A 21,009-nucleotide genomic window follows, 5' to 3' on the forward strand; every position below is an offset into this window, starting at 1 on the left:
CACACACACACCCCCCCCAATTTGTATACAAGTGGCATAAATGCCAGGCTTTCAGAGGAAAACTCTTCTCCTTTCGTTAAGGAAAGCATAGGAATCTACTAACTAGAGCCTCTCCTTTCAAGAAAGCCAATATGCTGAAGTTTCTGAATATAAGAACAGCCAATCATGTCAACTGCCATCTGAAAATGGAGGAATTTAGTAGTTTTACCCAGTTAATGTGTAATTACTTAGTTAAGCTTAAAGATACCTATGTTGTTGTACCTAAATTACCTGTGTTTAGAATAAGAAGTTTCAGGGTCCACTAAAATTGCCTATAATATTTCCATTGCATATTTACCAACGTTTATAGCACAGCTCCTAATGAAATGTTTAACAAAGTTCGAGCACATCATCTTAATACCATTACAATCTGGTATATTCCTAAGAGGCAGTGTGCACAGTGTGAAGCGAAGCTGGATTTTCCCAAAAGCAAACAGAAGCCACCAAATAATAACAGAAGATGAGACCAAGAAAGAAAGGAGGCTTCTGCGGTAGAGAATCGATCGTTCATGCCCTTAAACTTTCTGAATGTCACTTAACTCTGGCCTCTTAGCATTCTTAATGGTTAGAGGTCTAACTCAACCTTTTGGGGAAGAGATATTTTAGTATTTGTATTTTTGGAAAAAATAACCTAGGGCCAGCAGTGCAGACAGACAGCATAGAAGCTTATGTACTTATGGACCACAACTATTGAACTGAGATGGCCTTGTCAAAACAAGCTATAGGAAGGGATTATCAAACTGTGACAAATAATGGGAAATTCTGCTGCAGGAGTACCCAAAAGTACAAATTCATAATTAGCGTGGGAAAAAAAAATAGGACACGGATAAATAGAGGTTCTTATTTTCAGAACTCAGCACTACAACTGCCGAGCAACTGAGAAAACGGCACATGCCAGAAATGCTGCTACGTCAGGGTCTTGCAGCTCTCTATGCTATGTTTAGTGTACGGTTTCATCTGTTTTCCCCCCTGTAAAAAAAAAGGGAACTTTGAATGCTGCAGAAAGCCAGTGAAATTCTCCTACCTTTTTTTTCATACATAGAAATCACATAAGTGATTTCTTCGGCTCAGACTGGTTGCAATAATCATTATTGTTACCTCTTCTAATATCCAGTTCAGCTGCTCAGTTCCACTACAGTATTTGTGAGAAGCAGCATAGGAAGCACCACCAAACATTGTATATTACTATATAAAACAACCTCAGTTCTGAGCCCACTAACATACTGCTATTCCACAATGAAAAAAATTCTCCTCTGATACAAGCTTAACACAGTTAGAGCTCTGCACTATGGCAGAGCACAAGGAAACCACTGTACCCAGAAGTACCTAGTGTTAAGGCTAGGTGTAACACAAGGATAATTCATTTTGGAATGCCTTCAATCAGAAGTCACAAGCACAACAGGTAACAAAAGATGCTAGACTGATTAAACAAGACCTGCACTAAGGAGGGACACAGCTGACTCTCTGAATATGTGTCGAGTAGCACTGTAGTGACACTGAAAATGAAATGTCTCTGCATATCCCATTAGCTAGTTGCCAGCCACACACTTTGCAACATGCGTGGCATTATAGTGGTTTTCTAACATCATAATATCAAAACAACAACAAAAAAACAGAATTAATGGAATTCAAGAGCTCAGTCCTAAACTCCCCTGAACTCATTTTCTATCAGACTCCTACAATAAGCTTCAGAAAAAGCAAAGATGAAAAACATTAGCCAGAGGAAGGACAACTGTAAAGTTACATATAAAATTTGTCAAAGTAACTGTCCACTGCCTTTTAAAGCAAATTGCAGCTATCATCAGGACTCTTAAATGCTGGCCACCAACTGCTACAGTCTTATCATAGGGACTCCCTTCCAGTCACACATGAAAAGTAGATCCAAGAGCAGGACTTCAGTCAGACACAAGGAACACCTGCCCTTTACATGCAGGTCTCTGAACACACCATCTAGGTATTTTAAATATGAAGGTAGAGGCAAGGCATCCCATGGTTTCCCTCACTCTTTCTTTTCCTCTCCTCCCCCTTCTCTCTGTTTTTTACCTGGAACTGATCAGATGTACATGTGTTCATCTCTGGTGATACAGGAGGCGTCTGTCCTATTGAAGCTATTTTTTCTGCTGCAGATATTGGTTTCAAAGGTTCCTTGGTAGGCTCTAACATACCCTAAATAAAGGAATCAATTAAAAAAAAAAAAATCACATGTGCACACAGACACACACATTTTTATACATATTCCAAAAACTGCAGACGCAAAAAAATAGAAAACACACTAGGTAGTACTATCCTCAACTACAGGCTCCATGGTAACCATGTATCTCTGGGACACTTCCAGTGTGGGGGGCAGAAGGACATGGGCAGAGGAGAGAATCATCCTGGCTCCTTAGGCCTAAGAAACATTTTAGAGCCAATTACAGAAACCCCAAGTGCTAAACTGGAGCTTGCTTTCAACTTTCAATTATGTAATTTAAGGTGGAGGAAACAGTTACTTGCTAAGGTAGCACCTTCTCCTCCCACTTGTTTGTAGACTATTCCAGAAATACCAAATGGCCCCTCAGAAAGGTTCAAGTGCATTCATTCCATTTCAACAATTAAGTAATTCAGAAGAAACAAGTCAAATCATCAGTTTGCAGAATTATACCAAAACCAGTAATTATTGACATGGAAATTAATGCACTAAAAAGCATTAAGAAAATAATTAAAACCACACTTTTAATTTTAAACAAACTGTTCAAAGCTAAACAGTGCTATGAAAAAATGTCTGAAATCCCTGGTGTTTCTGAATAAAACTGAGGGTGAGAAAGAGATCTACAGAAAGACCAAAGTTTACACTGAGACATGCAAACCACCTCAGACAGTGAGGTATGAGAAAAGAAACCCCCAAATAAAACCATTGCATTTACAACTAGCATATTTTTAAATAATTTCAGGAAGTCAGCCACCAAGATCATTTGTCCCACAAATGTTTCTACACCGTGTTAGAGGAGTTTCAAATTTAACCACCAGTTAAATCAAGTCTTTTGGAAAGCAGAGAAATGCATGAAGCAGTGCGGCAACAGAAAGCAGCACGTCACTTTACTTGTACCATCATCTCTATCCAGCTTATTGTGTGCACAAGTATATAAAAAAATTTAGGAGATAATTAATCAGCAACAACAATCTGTTTGAAAAAAATAACTGCATGTGTTGCATACAAACATAACCTGTAACAAATATGTTACAGGAAGAAAACAGCAATTGGTATGAGACTTTTTATCTCTCTAAATCAGAATACCACGCTTACATCCAGAGAAGCACATGAGCTGACCTCGATGCATCACAAAACGTCTCTAGAAGCTGACTGTAGAAGTCACTCTACAAAACTAACCTACAGATTAAATTGGCTTAATATATATACCAAAGAAAACTGTAATACTTTTACATTTAATTTGTGAATGACCATATAAAAGTGTATGTGTGTTTGTATGCGTATAAATATACATAGGTTTCCAGAAAAAAAGAACGTATTTATTCTGCTCAGACTAGCAAAAATGGCAAATCTTATCTTCTCAGTGTTTTTACTACTACAGGCATTGCAGAGTCTGAAATTCCAAACAAGAATTACAGAATAACAGCTTAAGTGAAAACAGTTGATCCTACTGCACTAGGTTATTTGAGTTTCCTTCCATCTACAGAAATCTAAATTATGCTTGCTATTTTTACCTAGCACTTGGGGCAATACAATGCTTTTTGTATGCATAAATAGCCTAATATGTATATGTAAATCCTTTATTAATATGCCAATAACACTGCAAAGCATTACCATGCATCTCTCTTTACCTAGGGTTATTGAGATACAATCAAATAATTAATAAACAATCTGTCAGAGAAACAGTTGCACAAACAGGAATGCTCAAGAGAGCTGAGAAAACATCCTACACACGTTTCATGGAATACTGTAACTATCCAGCAGTTCTTAACTTTCCTTTGAAGCATCCAGTCTTAGTGCCAAGGCTTCCCACAAGTGCCAATGCAAACTGATGTTTTGATTAATTTTGATGTTCCTTTGTCATTTTTGACAACTATGTAACGATCTAGTTTCTTGTGTCAAGTTTTAGTTGACATTTTTAATCTATACCTTATATTTAATAGTTAAAATTAAAAAAAAACTTCTTATTGCTGCATACACATTAATACAACACATTTTTTTCTTTTTTTTAGAAAAATGCCTCAAACTGAGCTTAGACTAGCTAGCCCATCTTATTAGATAAATAGCTTGCTTTATGAAATGAATAAATCAATACTTTTCTCATTTAAAATAAATTATCTGCTTGCACACATAATGAAAATTGTGCATTTGATGATTCTTTTCTAGCATTTATCCTGATGTCTAAGCCATAATCCTGCTTACAAAAATATCTTTCATCATACTTTGTGCTTAATGTCATTTAATGTATTTCATTGTATAATGTTGTTGGAACTACAACAAAAAATAACACTAAAAAAAGCTTACCAGTCCTGCTGCATACATGGGTACTATAACAGGCTGTTTCTTGTTGCCTGTAAAGAGCTGATAAAACAACAAAAAAATTTACTTAAGAGTTTCTGTGTCAGTGATGATAATATTCTTGCAATGTTATATAACTTGAATAAGGTTAATATCAGAGACTAAATATTATGTAAAATATAATGCAATGGTTAAAAATTAATGCAATTTTTAATATTAATAGGGTTTATAAAAAGTTGTCAAATGGTCTGTCATGAAAAGCCATGTTCAGTGCAGCTATGAAATTAAGAGACAAGCATTCATACAAAAAAACTTCCACCTGATTCTACATTTAAAGCAGCTCCATTATCTAGAAAACAAGTTTTATCAACAGACTTACAATATTTCTTGTGTCGATTCCCAGGGAGCACAAAAGCTTTTTGTTGCTGTGGGAGCCACCCCACTGGTATTTCAGTCCATATGCATCATGGATGTCCTGCAGCTCTGTCCACACATTCATCAGTTCCCTAAACAACCCATCATAAATCAAGTTATCAACAGGAATAACAGCTTAGCAGCCTTGAATATTTATTCTATTTTTTAATGCAAGTGACTTCTTATACATTCCAATTAAAATTACGCCCAAGCACAACACCCAGGGGAACTAAAACTGCAGTGTTCTTAGAACAATTATAGTTCAGGCTTATTATTGGAAAATGATGTCCACAGCAGACAGGACAAGGCCTACTTAGACTTCATCATCACATGAATAAATACAGCAATTTATATCAAGTGTAACTAATAGGACATATTCTGATTAACTCAGAGATATCACTTAAAAGAAGATGATATGTTGCTGACTAAGTTGATATGCTGAAGTGAAATACTCCTGGTATATGTAGTCACTGAAAACAAGCATTCTGCTAGATAGCTAAATTTACTCAATAGTTTTTCAAAACACTTGACGCAAACAACTAATTTTGAATTTTTGCTATATGTTTTAAGTTCCCAAAGAAGATATGCTTCTACTTCATTTTAATTTTGTTGTATTGTGGCTTCTTACCCAGTGTTTGCTATGTTATCCTCAGTTGTCATCTGCTTTTCACCTGCTTCCAACAAATGATTCAAGGAACTTATTTCTTCTTCAATTTCAAGAACAGGCATGGGAGGAAAACAGACTTCAAATACTCGTTCCAGACGACTTAGCAATGTTGTCTATATCAAAGAGAAAATATTTAAGTCAAGTTTTGTTAACTGCTTTAAAGAAAAGGAGTCCAAAATTATAAAAAAAGTTAAGATGGAAAACACGTAGCTGATACAAAGTTTCACTTACCACAAATTATCTAACTGTCAGAGGATCATAAGACTTTTTATAAGCACCAAATACAAGCTGCTAGCTACTCAGAAACAGTAAGGATCTTGCCCTTTGCAAAATGAGTTCTTACAGAAGAGTCCTGAACAGTTCTTACTAGAGTTGTTCTTTGTTTATAAATTAGCAGAAAATATGTGCAAGTATTATGCTATATTTACTTAAAATGTGTTAAAGTCTCCAAATCTACACATCCTAATGGTTTTACTGAACACATTTTTTCAGCAAGCTTAGTATTGAACAACATAATTTCACTTAATGACGATGCACTTCAATCCAAATTTGAGACATAACATTGATTCAGAAGACAGCTTCACTTGTTATAAGATGTATGCAATTAAAGGTCTCACAAAACTTATCCTGATGGCAACATGCTCATGGTGTGGTAACAACTTTGAAAATGATAAAGAAAAACTATTTATAGCCCAAAGATTGCACACTTCCTAAAAAACTGTTAGTATCAATGACTCAGATATAATCCCCAGCTTGATTTGCTATGGTTCATGTGATAGTGCAGAAGAGCCAAGACTAAGGCATTTAAACTTACTGTTTATCAAAAAGTGTTTGTAGGATTTGTTTTATACTTCTCCAGACCAAAAAAAACAAAGAAAATGAATTACTTAATGCCTTAATTTCTTGCCCCAAAACCTATTTTCCTGTTTTACACATTATAGATTGCTTACTTAAATAGACTTTCCTCCAAGCAATTTCCCTTTCCCCTATTCATGAGTGAGACAGTTGATGCTGAATGCTGTGATCCTTCAGCGGTTAAAAGCCAACCTTGGGAGTGTTTCTATGCTAGCCAAATACCTTAAAAAAACAACAAGAACTGCACAAACTTTTATTTCAGCTGCATAAGAAGCCAGCTAGATAGCAGCATGGTTTGCATAACCACAACTTTATCAATGTTACTCTTGTCTGACCTTCTTTCTGCTGCCTTACATTATAAACTCATACCAAGAGTATGTAAGTATAAATCATAGCATAGTTTGGGTTGGAAGGGACCTTTGAAGGTCATCTAGTCCAAGCCCCTGCAATGAGCAGGGACATCTTCAACTAGATCAGGTTGCTCAGAGCCCTGTCCAACCTGACCTTGAATCCTTCCAGGGATGGGGCATCCACCACCTCTCTGGGCAATCTGTGACAGTGTTTCACCACCCTCACTGTGAAAAATTTCTTCCTTAGATCTAGTCTGAATCTACCCCCTCTTAGTTTAAAACCATTACCCCTTGTCCTATCACTACAAGCCCTGCTAAAAAGCCTGTCCCCATTTTTCTTATAAGCCCCCTTTAAGTACTGAAAGGCTGCAATAAGGTCTCTCTGGAGCCTTCTCTTCTCCAGCCTGAACAACCTCAAACTCTCTCAGCCTGTCCTCACAGGAGAGGTGGGTTCCATCCCTCTGATCATTTTGGTGGCCCTCCTCTGGACCCGCTCCAACAGGTCTGTCTTGTGCTGAGGGCTCCAGAGTTGGACACAGGTCTCACCAGAGTGGAGCAGAGCGGCAGAATCACCTTCCTCGACCCTCTGGACACACTTCTTTGAATGTGGTCCAGGATACAGTTGGCATTCTGGGCTGAGAGTGCACATTGCTGGCTCATGTCCAGCTTTTCATCCACCAGTACCCCCGACTCCTTCTTGGCAGGGCTGCTCTCGATCCCGTCATCCCCCCAGCCTGTATTCATACTGGGGGCTGCTCCTACCCAAGCACAAGACCCTGCACTTGGCCTTGTTGAATCTCATGAGGTTCACACAGGCCCATTCCTCAAGCTGGTCCAGGTCCCTCTGGATGGCATCCCATCCCTCAAGTGTGTCAACAGCACCCCTCAACTTGGTGTCATCTGCAACCTTGCTGAGGGTGCACTCAATCCCACTGTCTATGTCACTGATGAAGATACTAAACAGTACTGGTCCCAGTACAGACCGCTGAGGGACACCACTCATCACTGATCTCCATCTGGACATTGAGCTGTTAACTACTACCCTTCGGATGCAACCATCCACCTATCAAATCCCCATCTCTCCAATTTAGAGACACGGATGTTGTGGGGGACCGTGTCAAAGCTCAGAAGTTTTGCAGGAGGGCTACAGATCTATATTCCATGGTTTTGAAAGACTAGGCAGGATTTCCTGTTTGTCAAAGTGGTTGCAACTGTGCCTTGATGTCACCATTACTTCAGCATTCCTTGGCAGAAAGGAAACTTCAGCATCTTAGGGAGACAGACAGGGTTCTTAAGTTTCACAACGCAGCAAATGTTTCTTGCTTTTTTCTCTACCAGTGCCATGATTGTTGCTATTGCGTAGCATAAGGTCTCAGCAACATAAACAGCACATATTGGTACTAATGGTTTCAAGGCATTTTAACTCCACAAAGTGCACTGGGCCTTGGGAGATGGATTTAATATTAAAAACAAAACAAAAAAAATCCCCCTCAAACAACCTCCTGCCCCCAAAAAATCCCCCCCTTTTTTTTGACAACCATACTATGCTTTCTTATTTTTTAAGTTTTTGCCTTACATTTCTCTCTCTTCTCTCTATTGTATTTCCATATAGACACAGAATTTCAGCTTTATTATAGCTCTATGAACTGTCTCAGACATCAGATGTACCACTGACATGGAATGTATTTTTGCCCCAGTTCAACCCATTAAAAACAGGTAACTGGCAAGCTCTTAACATTTATTAAAAAGTACCAATTGAAAGGCATGTTCATAAAAATGAAATTAAAGTCTTTTTTAATGTACTCATTTTTTACCAGAAACACCTGTATCTCTCTTCTTGCTAGAGGAAGGAGACACAAGCCTAGCACAAAAGCAGGACTTCTGTCTTTCTAGTTCGGAGTTCTTCAGCAGCCACCTTTCCAATGCTCTGCTGCACCACACACAGAGCAGCGTCCAGCAACTCCAACACCTGCTTTTCTACTGGGGAAACGGAAAAGAAACTCAGTAGGTGAAAGTCCCATGAGCATCCCACAGTGTGTGCTAGTATAGCTATGCCAGCAGAGCCCTCCTGTGGAGATGCAGCATATTCTAGCAGCAATGCTGAATTTACAAATATAAACCTCAGACAGAGGTTTTTGGTTACAACTGAAATGATTTAAGGTTCAGAGAAGCAAGGCTGGTAGGTGGAAGTTACATATTTTAATTAGACCAACCAATACAGTTGGGACAAACCTTTATGCACCAGAACATCTGCTTCACAATTGTAATAATTGTCTACAACATTTCTCATTTGAATTTTTATCTAAAAATTTGCCTCATCTCAGAATTCTCTCAATTAAGCAAAGCACTGACCATGTACATCAGCAAACATAGTACAGGAAACATAACAGAGGCAAACACCATGTTATCATGAGTATCTTGATTCTGTATTGGAGTCAGGATGATGTGTTGGGAACTGGGTACCAAGTCTGTTCACTCGATTGTCCCTATTCAGCTGCCAACTGCAAAAAGCAGGAAAACGAACTTGCTTAGAACATCAGCCCTTCAGTTTTGCTACCTGTGAAATAAATGTCTGACAGGGACAGCCACCAGGTTCATTTATTTGCAAAGCATGTAATGTCAAAATGCCATAATTATCATACTATCAAAGAATCTGAATTACACAGCATACTGGACTCACACTTTTTTTTTCTCCTTTTCCTCTTCATTACCTCACTGGTATCTTCTGACCATAATGAGTCATGTTCCACAGTATCTAATTTTCCTTTTAATCATCTCTTAATGCCCAATCATTTTGGCCATACAGTAAGTCACAATACCTGTCATATTACTTGTAGGCTGTTTTGTATTTGTTGACCAGAACTAAGGCACTGATTTACATTTTTAGGAAGTAAAACTAAACAGTATTCCAGGTTCTACCCTAGTGTTTCAGCATACAAGACCATGCTCTACTTAAGTTTTAAAACTTAACTTTGCCTACAATATATCACTTGCCCTTATCTTACATGAACAGGTGATACTTATTTCTGTAATACAGCAGGAAAAGGAAGAGGCAGACAAAAGGCACTGGATCATGAAAACAGCAAGGCATCATGTTTCTTGAAAAGGATCAACATTTGAGAGCATGCTAGTGACTAAGAATATGCTCACTCAGGCAATGAAAGAATTAACAGAAAGTCTCTAAGAACCAAGCAGCATCTCAGTTAGCATTCAATTTAAAATTTGAGCTTAAGAATTGTGCCAAAATTTCAGGAACAGTTTAATTATAGCATTCTTTACACTTCCTTTCATCGTTTCTAAATTCCCAGAAATGCTTAGCCCTTATTTATATATGATAGAGAAGAATGGTTTCCATAGCAAACCAGAGTAATTAATTCTCTGTGTGCAAACGGACACAGCAATGAGCGTACAAACGCGCATCTCCCAGGCAGTGGCAATGCCCCTAAAGGAAGCAGCTGAACTTGTTCTTCTAATTGGTAATGAAATCCTATGGTCACAGCTCCCAGGTATAAAGGGCATTACTAAGATTTTTAAAATCAGTGTAGATGCCCATCTGTTAGAAACCTTAATCTATTGTTTGTACAAAACAGACTGTAAGAAAATGTTACTTCCATCACACACAGTAGTGTCATGTCTTTCAGGGTGAAAAATCCTGGGGAAATAAAAAAGGCACAAAAGAAAACAAGAACTTTTCTCCACTTTTCATGTCACTAAAAATATTTGACAACTGAGTGTTCTAAACTGCCATTTAAGAGTAATTTTTAAAAGGCACTTACTGAAGATGTGAAAGGAGGCTACAGCTGCCATTCTAAAGATTAACAGTGATTCTCCAATCAGTGACAAACTCAAAGCCCCATAGTTTATGGGAAAGCATAAAGTTTTTGATAAACACTTAAGATACACGGCAATCATCACCTGAAACAACAAAAATATCAGAGATGTAACAGACTTTCAAGTGAGAATGATAACCACTGGATTAGAATTTATCTCGTTGGCTGTTTAAATGGAGGGTAAGATCTAGCCCTCAGAGCTGAAAAGCCAAAGTACTTGCTTTGCAGAATTTGTTTTTCTACTCTTCTCCACCAGGAGACTATAGAATCAATGAACTCTTTCAACACAGCAAATCTATGCTGCCCATCCAGCGCACTAAATCCTCTCCAGCTGTCTCCACATGAATTCAACAGGTGACAGGTCACTGCCTCTCTTCAGAGCTATGAAAAGGAGATATTAAAACTTGCCATAAAGACAACATACTTGGGCTACACTACAGAAACAGTTGATAAGAACTGAAGTTTTCACTCTATGACTGCTGTAAAGCTTCTCTGGGTCAAGTTTCAGGTAGCTCTGTGTGCAATGCACACCCCTGAGAGCTCCTTGGCTGGGCGGGGGGGGGCGGGGGGGGGGGCGGGGAAGACTTCTTGCTTCTCTCCACAGTCCCAATCACACATGAGCTGCAGAGCAGACACAGAAGCTCATGCAAGTGAGCTTCTCCTCATGCTGGAAGCTCAAGAGTGGAGTGGCACTTCGTCCCTCCTTCCTCCCCACTTTCCATTGCAGGGGCCAGCCCCATTCCTCAACACAATCCCTCATTTCCCCCATCCCACTCTCACTTACAGGCTCAGCATATCTGCTCTGGCAGCCTTCAGAGGCTTAAGAAGGGAGAGAGTCAAAAGCAGAGGTCACCTTCAGTCCCCCCTTTTTCCTGCTGCCAGGAAAAGAGGCTATGAAGGAAGCAGCACTCAAGCTCTGGGCTGCTTGCATCTATTGAACACAAAACTAGAAGACCTAAGTGTAAATAAAACCAGTGTAACAGTTAAATTATTGAGAATATTTAGATATTCAAGTCTTATCCAACAGAAAAACATAAGGAAGGAGGCAGAAGTGAGCATATGAAGGATCCAAGATGCTAAATGTATAATTTAGGAAAGGAATAAAGTCCATATGGACATGGATCGGCTTCTAGTTAGAATTCAGAAGCTGAGTGAAGGCTCTCAAAAACCAGCAGAACAAAGCTCAGTGGATAGAAGCCAAGAAATGAAACTGATTAACCAGACAGATTTTATTTACTTCAAATCATGAACCCACTGCTCTGGACAGTGCCTAACACAGGTATTTATGACCATTTTAACAAAATAAAGCAGAGGTTAAATGAGAAACTCCCTTGGCTGCGTTTTCTAACAACCAAACCATATTTTCCAGCCATACCTTTGCCTGTGAGCTAAGTCAGCATATGCTCCTGTACCTTCACCACATGTGGAGGTTTGGTTCTTTTTCGTTTGTTGTTTCTTTAAGAACTAGACTACATGACCATGCAGTTAACATAGATGAGCTGAGAAACTGATTTCAATGGACACAACTCACCATGCGGAACACAACTTCAGTGGGTCTCAAAAATCTTTTGTGCTCAAGCATGAAGAAACAAATCTGAACAGTTAACTTAATGCACATAAACAAATCACTAAGTTACTAGTTAAATGTGGGCAGTTTTTCCTTTGGAAAGGTTTATGGGCTGCTTAAACCAAGAATCAGTTTACCTTCTGCATAGCAACAATTTATTTCTTTCTCTGATGTGCAGGCTCTGCTTAGCAAACAGAGCACCTTCCCAGAAGCAATGGGGGAAGAGCTGAAGGCAGAAAACCTCACGAGTAAAGAGGAGAAGCAAAGCTTACAAAGACACTAGTTTAATTTCTCATGATCCAAATATGATGGCTTCCCCTCCCCGCCCCAAGCAGTTAAGATTTAAGATGGTGACATAAATTTCTTATATTTAAGATGGTGACATAAATTTCTTGGGGGTAAAAAAGTGAATTGTTTCATTTTTATTCCTACAGGTAATTTTTAATGGAAACACTGGTCCTAAACTGAGATTTACAAGCCAGCAAGAGGATGCTATGTAGTTATGCAAACAACTATGATGCCACAAGAGCTAAAAGCCCTCACTAATGAGAAATGAAGAGTAAAAATTTCTAGAGTAATTCAAAGTCTGTCATGTAATTATTATCAAGTGGTGGTGTACTAACTTTTCAGTCAGGCTCTGTGAAGAAGTACAGTAGACAAAACTTATGTGTAAAAATGGAAAATAATTTTGTTCTGTGATATATAAACAGAAATACTAAAACAACCCCCTCCCAAACTATTCTATAAGAACCCCTTAACCAGCCTGTTCTGAAATACAGCAATTATGGGCTACTTTTAATGGTCTGTTTAATATTCTTATTTGGCTGCACATACTTAAAAGCTGTGCTATGAACTTGAAAAAAAAAAAAAAAACACCACACCTTTCCAGACAGATATATTTACACTGCAAGTTATTACCCAACTGTCTGAACTTAATTTAGCCAACACTATCTTAATTTATCTTAGTGAACTGGGAGGCTGAAGTCTTTATGGTCATAATTACTTTTTTCCAAGGGGATGACTTCATTCATTGCCCAAGACAAAGTACTCTTAAGTGTCAGGGATCCAGGGTTTTCTTTGTCTTGATGCATACTTGTGGCTTAGTAACTACACATCACCCAAACTGTCTGATTAATCTGAAGAGGTGCAGTCTGCAAGTACAGGCTTTCTAATAAGCAGAGGATCTTAAAACCCACTTGGAGGGCTATTCAGGTTTCCCTTCCTCCCTTGCCAGGTTTTGTCAACTCTCATCTAAATCAAGTAAGAGTTTTGGCCTTCCAACCAAGCCACTGCTCATCTCCTCCTCCTCTAGAGATGCCAATACTCCTTGAACACAGCTATGCACTGCCATATTACCCACCCACAAGATTACCACAGGTAATAGGCAAAGCACAAGAGCAGTCAAGTCCTATATACATTCTTAATGCACAATACAGCAGAGTAACCCCCTCAGCTGACTAATGTTCAACACTATCTCATGGAAAAAGCTGTGCTATGAGCTATATTCCTTACAAGCATAACTTAATAGCATGCTATGTGGCCACATAAGGGGATTAATGCACAGGGTACAGTGCAGGTTTGCTCAAAACTTGTTAGATCAACCAGTTCACCCACCACTATATCCTAAATCAGTTTTAGTGAACACAAAGGTACATCTATATCTAACGCAAACCTGCAGCTATACTGAAACCAACTATTACATATTTTTCAGCTGAAGACAGACATGAAATGATTAAGGTATATGATAGTATTAATATGGGTTTCAAATAACAGTTTGTGTACCTGTGTCCATCTGGCTTTGAAACTGGAACATCTTCTAAGGGATTACAAATTCTTTCAGTAAATTTACCTGAATATTATATACCATGCCCTTTTTCTTCTACCCTCCACCCAACACTGCTGAAAAGAAGAGGTTACCATGTTACAAATCTTACGATTCAGTGTGCAGGATTCAGAGAGCCCAGGACCAAAGGCAAAGGAGAAAAGACATAAATATCTTTTTGCCACTACATGTCACTATATAAGATCGTTTTTGTGACCTTTCCCCCCTTACTTCTTTTATATTCTGTATTTTTTAAGAAAAACTGGATTAATTGGTTGAATTCAAGCAAAGTGTCACTTTTAATTAAACATTATACCAAATCCACAATCTTTAAAACAGTTTGCCTGACATATAACTTACAATCAAGGCCACATGCAGAAAGCACAAAATTTTGCTGCCACCTCCACATCCAGAATACACAGACTAAGGAAACAAAGGAAAACATACAGACACCATTGGCAAGAGAACTTGAACTACTAGTAAATAACTTTCCTTTCATGCTGCATTCTGGATTGATGAATATTGCCATACACATCATTTCCACATTTAAACAGCAATGCTGCTGGCTAACTGTACAAAAGCAGAAAGCTGTAACGAATTACATTAGGGTTATTTTGTTTATACACTATTCAAAATTATTTCACCACCACATTATGGTGTCTCTCCTAGCCTCAACATTACAGAGCAAGTGTATACAGTATCTTCTAAATGATCCCAGTTCACCTTTAGCCTATGCTGAGGTCTCAATTTTCACATCTGAAGTGTCTAAAATGTAGTACTTCTCTCTTGCACACCCTGCTCCCCTTAAGTTGCTACAGCAAGTGCTTTTTAGGTCTGCCAGCAATACATTGATGCAAGTGATTTACTCCTCCCTAGCCTTCTTTGGTTAGGGTAATAAAAACCCTTTGTTCGCTTATCTCTCCCTAGCTTTATTTTGCATGCAAGTGTTTCTGCTTTTGCCTCCAACAGCTCCAGAACTCCACTCCAATACATGGAAAACAGAAGATCAGCAAATACTTTAAAATGTTACATTCTGTGGTTTGACTTCGGTGACATCCTCTTAAGCAAAAGGAAGCCGACCAAAATCTGAGCTTAATTTTACTAAGAGTCTGGACTCAAAGTACTGGGACTGTCTGCTGGATGACATTGACTCAGCTTATCTCAGTATTTCTAATTGCAATTTACTAAACTGTGGCTCAATGGATTAAAAACAATTACTACTTAATCTTAAAACAAAGCATTTTTTTCTAAATATAAAAAGGTTTCAATAGATCCTTCAAAAACTTAAAACTTGAATATTATTATTCAAAATACTATATTTTGAAAGTATATAAAATATATATAAGTATATTTTTGATATACTTTCAAAAATACAAAGTAAGTTTTGAAAATGTGTAACTATTGTTTTAAGAGTTAACTGGGGAAAAAAAATAATGTAGCAACTAACAATCATTACAAGGCTAAGGAAACTATTGCAACAGAGAAAACATATCCAGCTCAATTTCCTCTAGAGCTTATTTGTGTAAAACATTCTTTGGGTTGTACTTCCTCACTGGCAGAGGAGGCAGAACATCACATTATATCCAAGCAGTCACAACTGGCTGTAGTATAAAGAGAAGGAATGGAAAAAAATATTTGGAGTCTTAAAACCTGCTTTACAATCTAACCAAACTACTGTATGACTTCATGACAGATCACTGAAGAACTTCCACTGCAACTTGGCTTTTACCTTTTGTTAAAGCAGACTTGGGGAGGGAAAAAAAAATTACAGAAGCTCTGAAGGTTCTGCTTTTATAAACATCTACATTCAGAAATGTTTTCTATTGAAATTCCATCATAAAATTACTGAAAATTCAAGTAAAAGTAAAAGTTTTAAACCTTCAGACTATACCTTAATAGCAAGATTAACTAGAAAAACGGATCATTTACTAGAATCCTCTCCCCACCCCATTTCTTTGTCAGATTCTGGACAGTCTTTCAAGTGGTAACAGGAACAATTCAGATTAATTGCACTAATGACCTTAACATTCTTCAATTTCATGGGTGAATGACCAACAGAATAGGTAACAATAGATTTGTGCTTTCAACTTGAGAAATGGACGCACACATTCAGATGATGATAAGCAATATTTTGCATAGGCACAAAAATCCACCTGCAGGTTCACATGCAAGACTTTTTTTGGCTCATGAAGCCACTTTGAAATTTGGTGTGTTAGTCACTGCACAAAACAGCAAGAAGGAAGCATCATGAGCTGAGGCTCACACCCTTTAAACGTGACAAGAAATCAGTGCTAAACCCCCAGAGCTCCATTCCATTTGCTGCAAAGTGCCAGCTGGCACAACCTTCTTCTGAAAAGCCACTTCACCTGTCACAGTAGGAAACAGAAAGAGGCAGGGCTGTCACAAAGCCTACGCAAGGTCCTGACTTACCTCATTTCCTTTTATTGTCAGAGAAGATCCAAACCGTTCAGACATATTACCACTAACACCCTTCATTGTTGGTGTTGCTGCATGCTTCAAAAAGAGCATACTCTAAAACTACTCACATGGGATGACATGATTAAAAAGAAGCACTGAAGATTATTTTAAATTCAAATTGTTCTGATTTTTGTAAAACTAAATACTTAGTAAAAAATTATCTATGTATGAACAGGTAGAGATCACAAAGATGACTGGCAAAAAGACTTAAGGAGGAATTAATTAGGAATTAATACATACTTGGCAACTAAGGCAGAAAACCTAGGGGGTGGGGGGAAGAAATAAACCCATCTATTTCACTCTCCCCAAAACCCCTAATTAGAAATAGCAGAACCTTTAAGATATCATCAGTCCTGTACTTGTGATGTTGCTATAACATGGTGCTTCCCACAATTAATGTATAACAAAGACTTATTTTTAAATAACTTAAATGGTTAACTTGCCAGGAGTTGGAATACCAGGGGCAGAACTCTATAGGTCACATTTTATCATGCTCTCTGCTCTAAGCAAATGAGTCATCATTTCTAATCAGATTTTGAAAACATGATAGAGAATGGTGATGAAAAATTTTGGGAACCAGTAATCTCAGCTTCCAGTCTCATCACTATTTTATGAAAAGGGAACATCAGAGTGCTGCCACCAAAGGCAGTAAACTATGAAGCAAAGGAAGAACTATCACAGGCTCTGAAATGTTTATGATGGCTTTTTCCTTTGATCGGTTTATGTAAAGGACCACATATAACTGTCAAAAACAAGTTCCAGTATACCCCACTCATTTTTCTGTGGGAAGTAACAGCGCAAGTGATACAAGATGCAAACACAGCATACTATTTCATACTAGGCCATCTCACCCACCAAATTAAATCTCTCCCACAAGACAAACAAGGACTATTCAAACATTTGTTGTACACAGAAGCGGGAACCAGGAAGAGCTGTATGCACAAGAGCAGAACAAGACTGAACAAAGTCAAGAACACCCTTACCTGAACTGAAGGTGCTGGCTCTTGAGATTGCTTACTGGTAGTTCCTTGGAAAGATGCTAAAGCAGAACTGTCAGTCTTGTGTAATACTGGACCATCAATCCTGGCAGATGCATCTGTCCTATGTGACTGCCACAACTCTTTTCTGTGATGAGATTCACCAGCTTGCTCATCTCCAAAGGCAGCCCAAGAACAGCTGTCTTTTTGTTCATCTTCAAAAGCATTCCAGTCTGTAGCCTGGTTACAACCTGCTGAACTGAAGTCTGCAAAGTCATCAGAGTCCTGAAAAGCAACACTCTCATCTTGAGGTTTTGGCACCGAATCAAAGTCTCCAAATTCACTATCATCACCATTTTCTACCTCAGTAGTATGCTGGAAGTCTAAGCCAGAAGTGTTACTGGTAGTATCACATTCTAAAGTGTCAGCAGTCTGATTTAGTTCAGCTTGATCCAACCTTGCTGGCTGCTGAGAAACAGTACTCATGTCCCTGAATTCACCAAATTCATCATTACGTTCGCTAATCTGTGCGGGCTGTTCGGAAGTTCCTTCTAGATCTAAAGCATTTATCGATTCTTGAGCATTAATGAAGGTGGGAGATGCACTGCTGACTGAACCAAAATCACCAAAATCATCATCATGTGTGTCACTGCAAGCTACAACTTCAGTACTACTTCCACCATTCTTAAGATCTTCAGAATCACACAATTTTTCTCCTGCAAGATCACAGCTTAGGCTTTGGGTCTTGTCAAGCTTGATGTCCTCTGTTTCTGGAGAGTCATCAGGCCTAGTAAAATCTTTGCCATTCTCCGTGCCATGTTGCCTTCTCCCACTGTGTTCTCCATTTTCAGTAGTGCATATTGAACTTCCAGTTGTTTGAGATGTACTAGAAACTGTAAATTTATTTTCTTCCAGTGCTGAGGGACCCTGTTCAAAACTAATTTCTGAAATGCAAACCTCTTCTTCAATACGAGTTACTCTGTTTATTCTGTTCTTCTCCTGAATGCTCAGAAAGTCTCTTTCATCAAGAACACTGCATATTGTAGGTCCTGTTCCTTCTAAATGGATGTTTTTTTTGTTTGAGAATGTAGCAAAATCTGCAAAGTCTTCACCTGAGCTAGGCATTGAGTTCAATTTTTGCTCAGTACTATGGGCGTTAACAGTTTTAAGTCCCTTTGAGTCATTGATACAGTCTAGTTCTTCTGTTCCCTGAGGATTTACAGGGTCCGATGCTGCAAATCCATTTGTTAGAATTTCTAGACATGGAAGTTTCTCACCATTACAAGCATCTATTTGCTCATCCTGGCTCTCAACTGCTATACCAGTTTTAACAACACAAGAAGAAAAACCCTCCAATTTCCCAGTGTTGTCTCTTTGTTCCCCTTTTTTGTTTACATCTCCTAAAGCAGTACCTGAACTTCTAAACTTAGATTTTTCTTTGCTGGTACTAGTAGCTGACATATCAGAAAGTTCCTTAGTAAAAGTAGGAAGCTCTGCAATGCAGTCTTTATCTTTAACATTTTTAACAGATGTGAAAGTTGCAATGCTAGCTACATTGTCAGAATAATCATGAAGTGGGATGAAATGATTTGTGGGCATAAACTCTTCCTTTGTATGACTGTAGTCCGGTGTATCAAAATCAGCAAAAGCTACACCAGCAGTGCTTACACCAGAAAATCCTCCAAATTCTCCAAATTCATCTTCATCATCATCATCGGCTCCATTGTCTAGTGGTGGAGGGGATGAGGAGTACATTCGAATAATATCTGGTTCCATTGTTTAGTTCCACTTCAAAGTTAATGTATTTCTATAATAGGGAAAAAAAGAAGTCTATTAGAATTTGGTTAGCTTTTGCCAGCTCTTATTTTTTACTTCTACTGTTTCATGCTTTATTTTTAAAGTGTGCATATAGGTCAATATCCATATTAGATATGAGAAAGGAACATTCCCAAACCCATTTTCTAACCAATTCTTTTGTTTTAGAAGTCACAGAGAATCTACTGGGGACAGTTCAAGTCTCTTGCAAACTACTACATGATCATATTCTCAGCAGACAGAACACAAAACACATTTGTCTTGAGCTGTTGTACAACACACTGACAAAACTAAACTCTGTTTTAACCAGTCAGTTCTCTACCTCCCATCACCAACAATTCATAAAATAGCCAACGACCCTGGTCTGTCTTTTGCCAGGCTCATTTGTGTGCAAGGCTGACTGTGTAACAGAAGTTAGGACACTTGATGGACTATGCCACAACAGTCATGTAGGTAAGGCACCTTCAGCAGCACCAAAGACTTCAAAAGAGGTTTCCATAAGTTTTGAAACTGAAGGAGTGGAGGAAGGAACTGCTGTTGTAATTGCTAGCTTCGATCTACTGCCCTACTGTTTAAGTTTCTTTCAGGGTTTCTGTTAGGTCTCCCTGTTCTTTGGTTTTCATAACTGTGAGCCAACACGCTGTCTCCACACCTGCTGCCACCAGCCTGTTTTTGTCTTATGAACTGCCAGTTGGGAAATGCCATTTTGGGCACCAGCAAAGCCTACAGCAAAACTTCTTCAAAGCTTATTCTCAAAAGCACAACAGAACAAGATTACCCATAAAATATTTAAACACAAATCACAGGCTAAAAAGAAAGAAGAAAGTATTCCCATGGCCTAGATAGAAACAGATTAAGGACTCCATCTTAACATTGCAAACCTTTACAATAACAAGCAAAGTATGGATGGAGAATTTTCTTTCCTGAAGAGTGATCTTCATTTTTTTCAATATTGTGTGTAATTAATGAAGCAATAACTGCTACTATTTATTAGATTCACAATTGTACACATCACTTAACTAGTTCATACCTTAGAGGCTTAAAGTGAGTGCTACAACTGAGCTTGTTCCATTTCAAATGACACTTGCTATGTAACACTTGCCAACTGTAACAACAAAGCATTATCTGCAGAAAGAGTGGAAACAATCTATACAGATTAGCAAATATTCGAATTTCTAACCACCAGAGTAAGTGCAGACTTAACAATACTAGTTCTGAAAGACAGATAAAACATGATCCTTAACTCCAATGTCTTTAGCAAACAACTTTGTATGTGCACCCAAACGACAGCACACAAAGGATGTAACAACCACAAATGAAGCTCTGCAGTTCTCAAGCACAACATACCACAGCACTTGACCCAAATAACTCTTGGTATCTGCCAGGGAAGTCTGGCATCTTTAAGGTGACTAACATACCTACAATTTTTTTTTTTAAATAAAAGCATATTTTGCAGTTATAAAAGAACATCATGCTTATCAGATGAAACCATGAAGTAATTTGTAACATCACATGCAAACTGAAGATGACTGCAAAGGAATTTGTTTAGAATAAAGAGTAAGTTGTCAACAAGCTCCCACATAGGCTTACTCAGCACCAGCTGCTTAACAAGGTATTTGAGAGAAGAGCGTCACTCATCTCAGAGGCCTCAACTCTCAAGAGCACTCTCCCTTTTACATCAAGGTCTAGCAACTGCTGTTTCATATCAT

General features: G+C 38.3%; 1 protein-coding gene across 1 annotated transcript in view; it reads right to left on the bottom strand.

Annotated features, from left to right (window-relative positions):
• Positions 1 to 19,261, bottom strand: part of AFTPH (aftiphilin) — a 36,525-nt gene extending 17,264 nt beyond the window's left edge. The window contains exons 1-5 of the mRNA XM_010294317.1: positions 17,492 to 19,261; positions 5,568 to 5,719; positions 4,905 to 5,031; positions 4,532 to 4,588; positions 2,083 to 2,205 (exon numbers count right to left, since the gene is read on the bottom strand). Of these exons, the coding sequence (XP_010292619.1) occupies positions 2,083 to 2,205; positions 4,532 to 4,588; positions 4,905 to 5,031; positions 5,568 to 5,719; positions 17,492 to 19,261 (2,229 nt within the window). The remainder of the gene's footprint in view (positions 1 to 2,082; positions 2,206 to 4,531; positions 4,589 to 4,904; positions 5,032 to 5,567; positions 5,720 to 17,491) is intronic.
• Positions 19,262 to 21,009: the final 1,748 nt, after the last annotated feature.

Source organism: Phaethon lepturus, unplaced genomic scaffold, assembly GCF_000687285.1.
Source record: "Phaethon lepturus isolate BGI_N335 unplaced genomic scaffold, ASM68728v1 scaffold4969, whole genome shotgun sequence".
NCBI lineage: Eukaryota > Metazoa > Chordata > Aves > Phaethontiformes > Phaethontidae > Phaethon > Phaethon lepturus.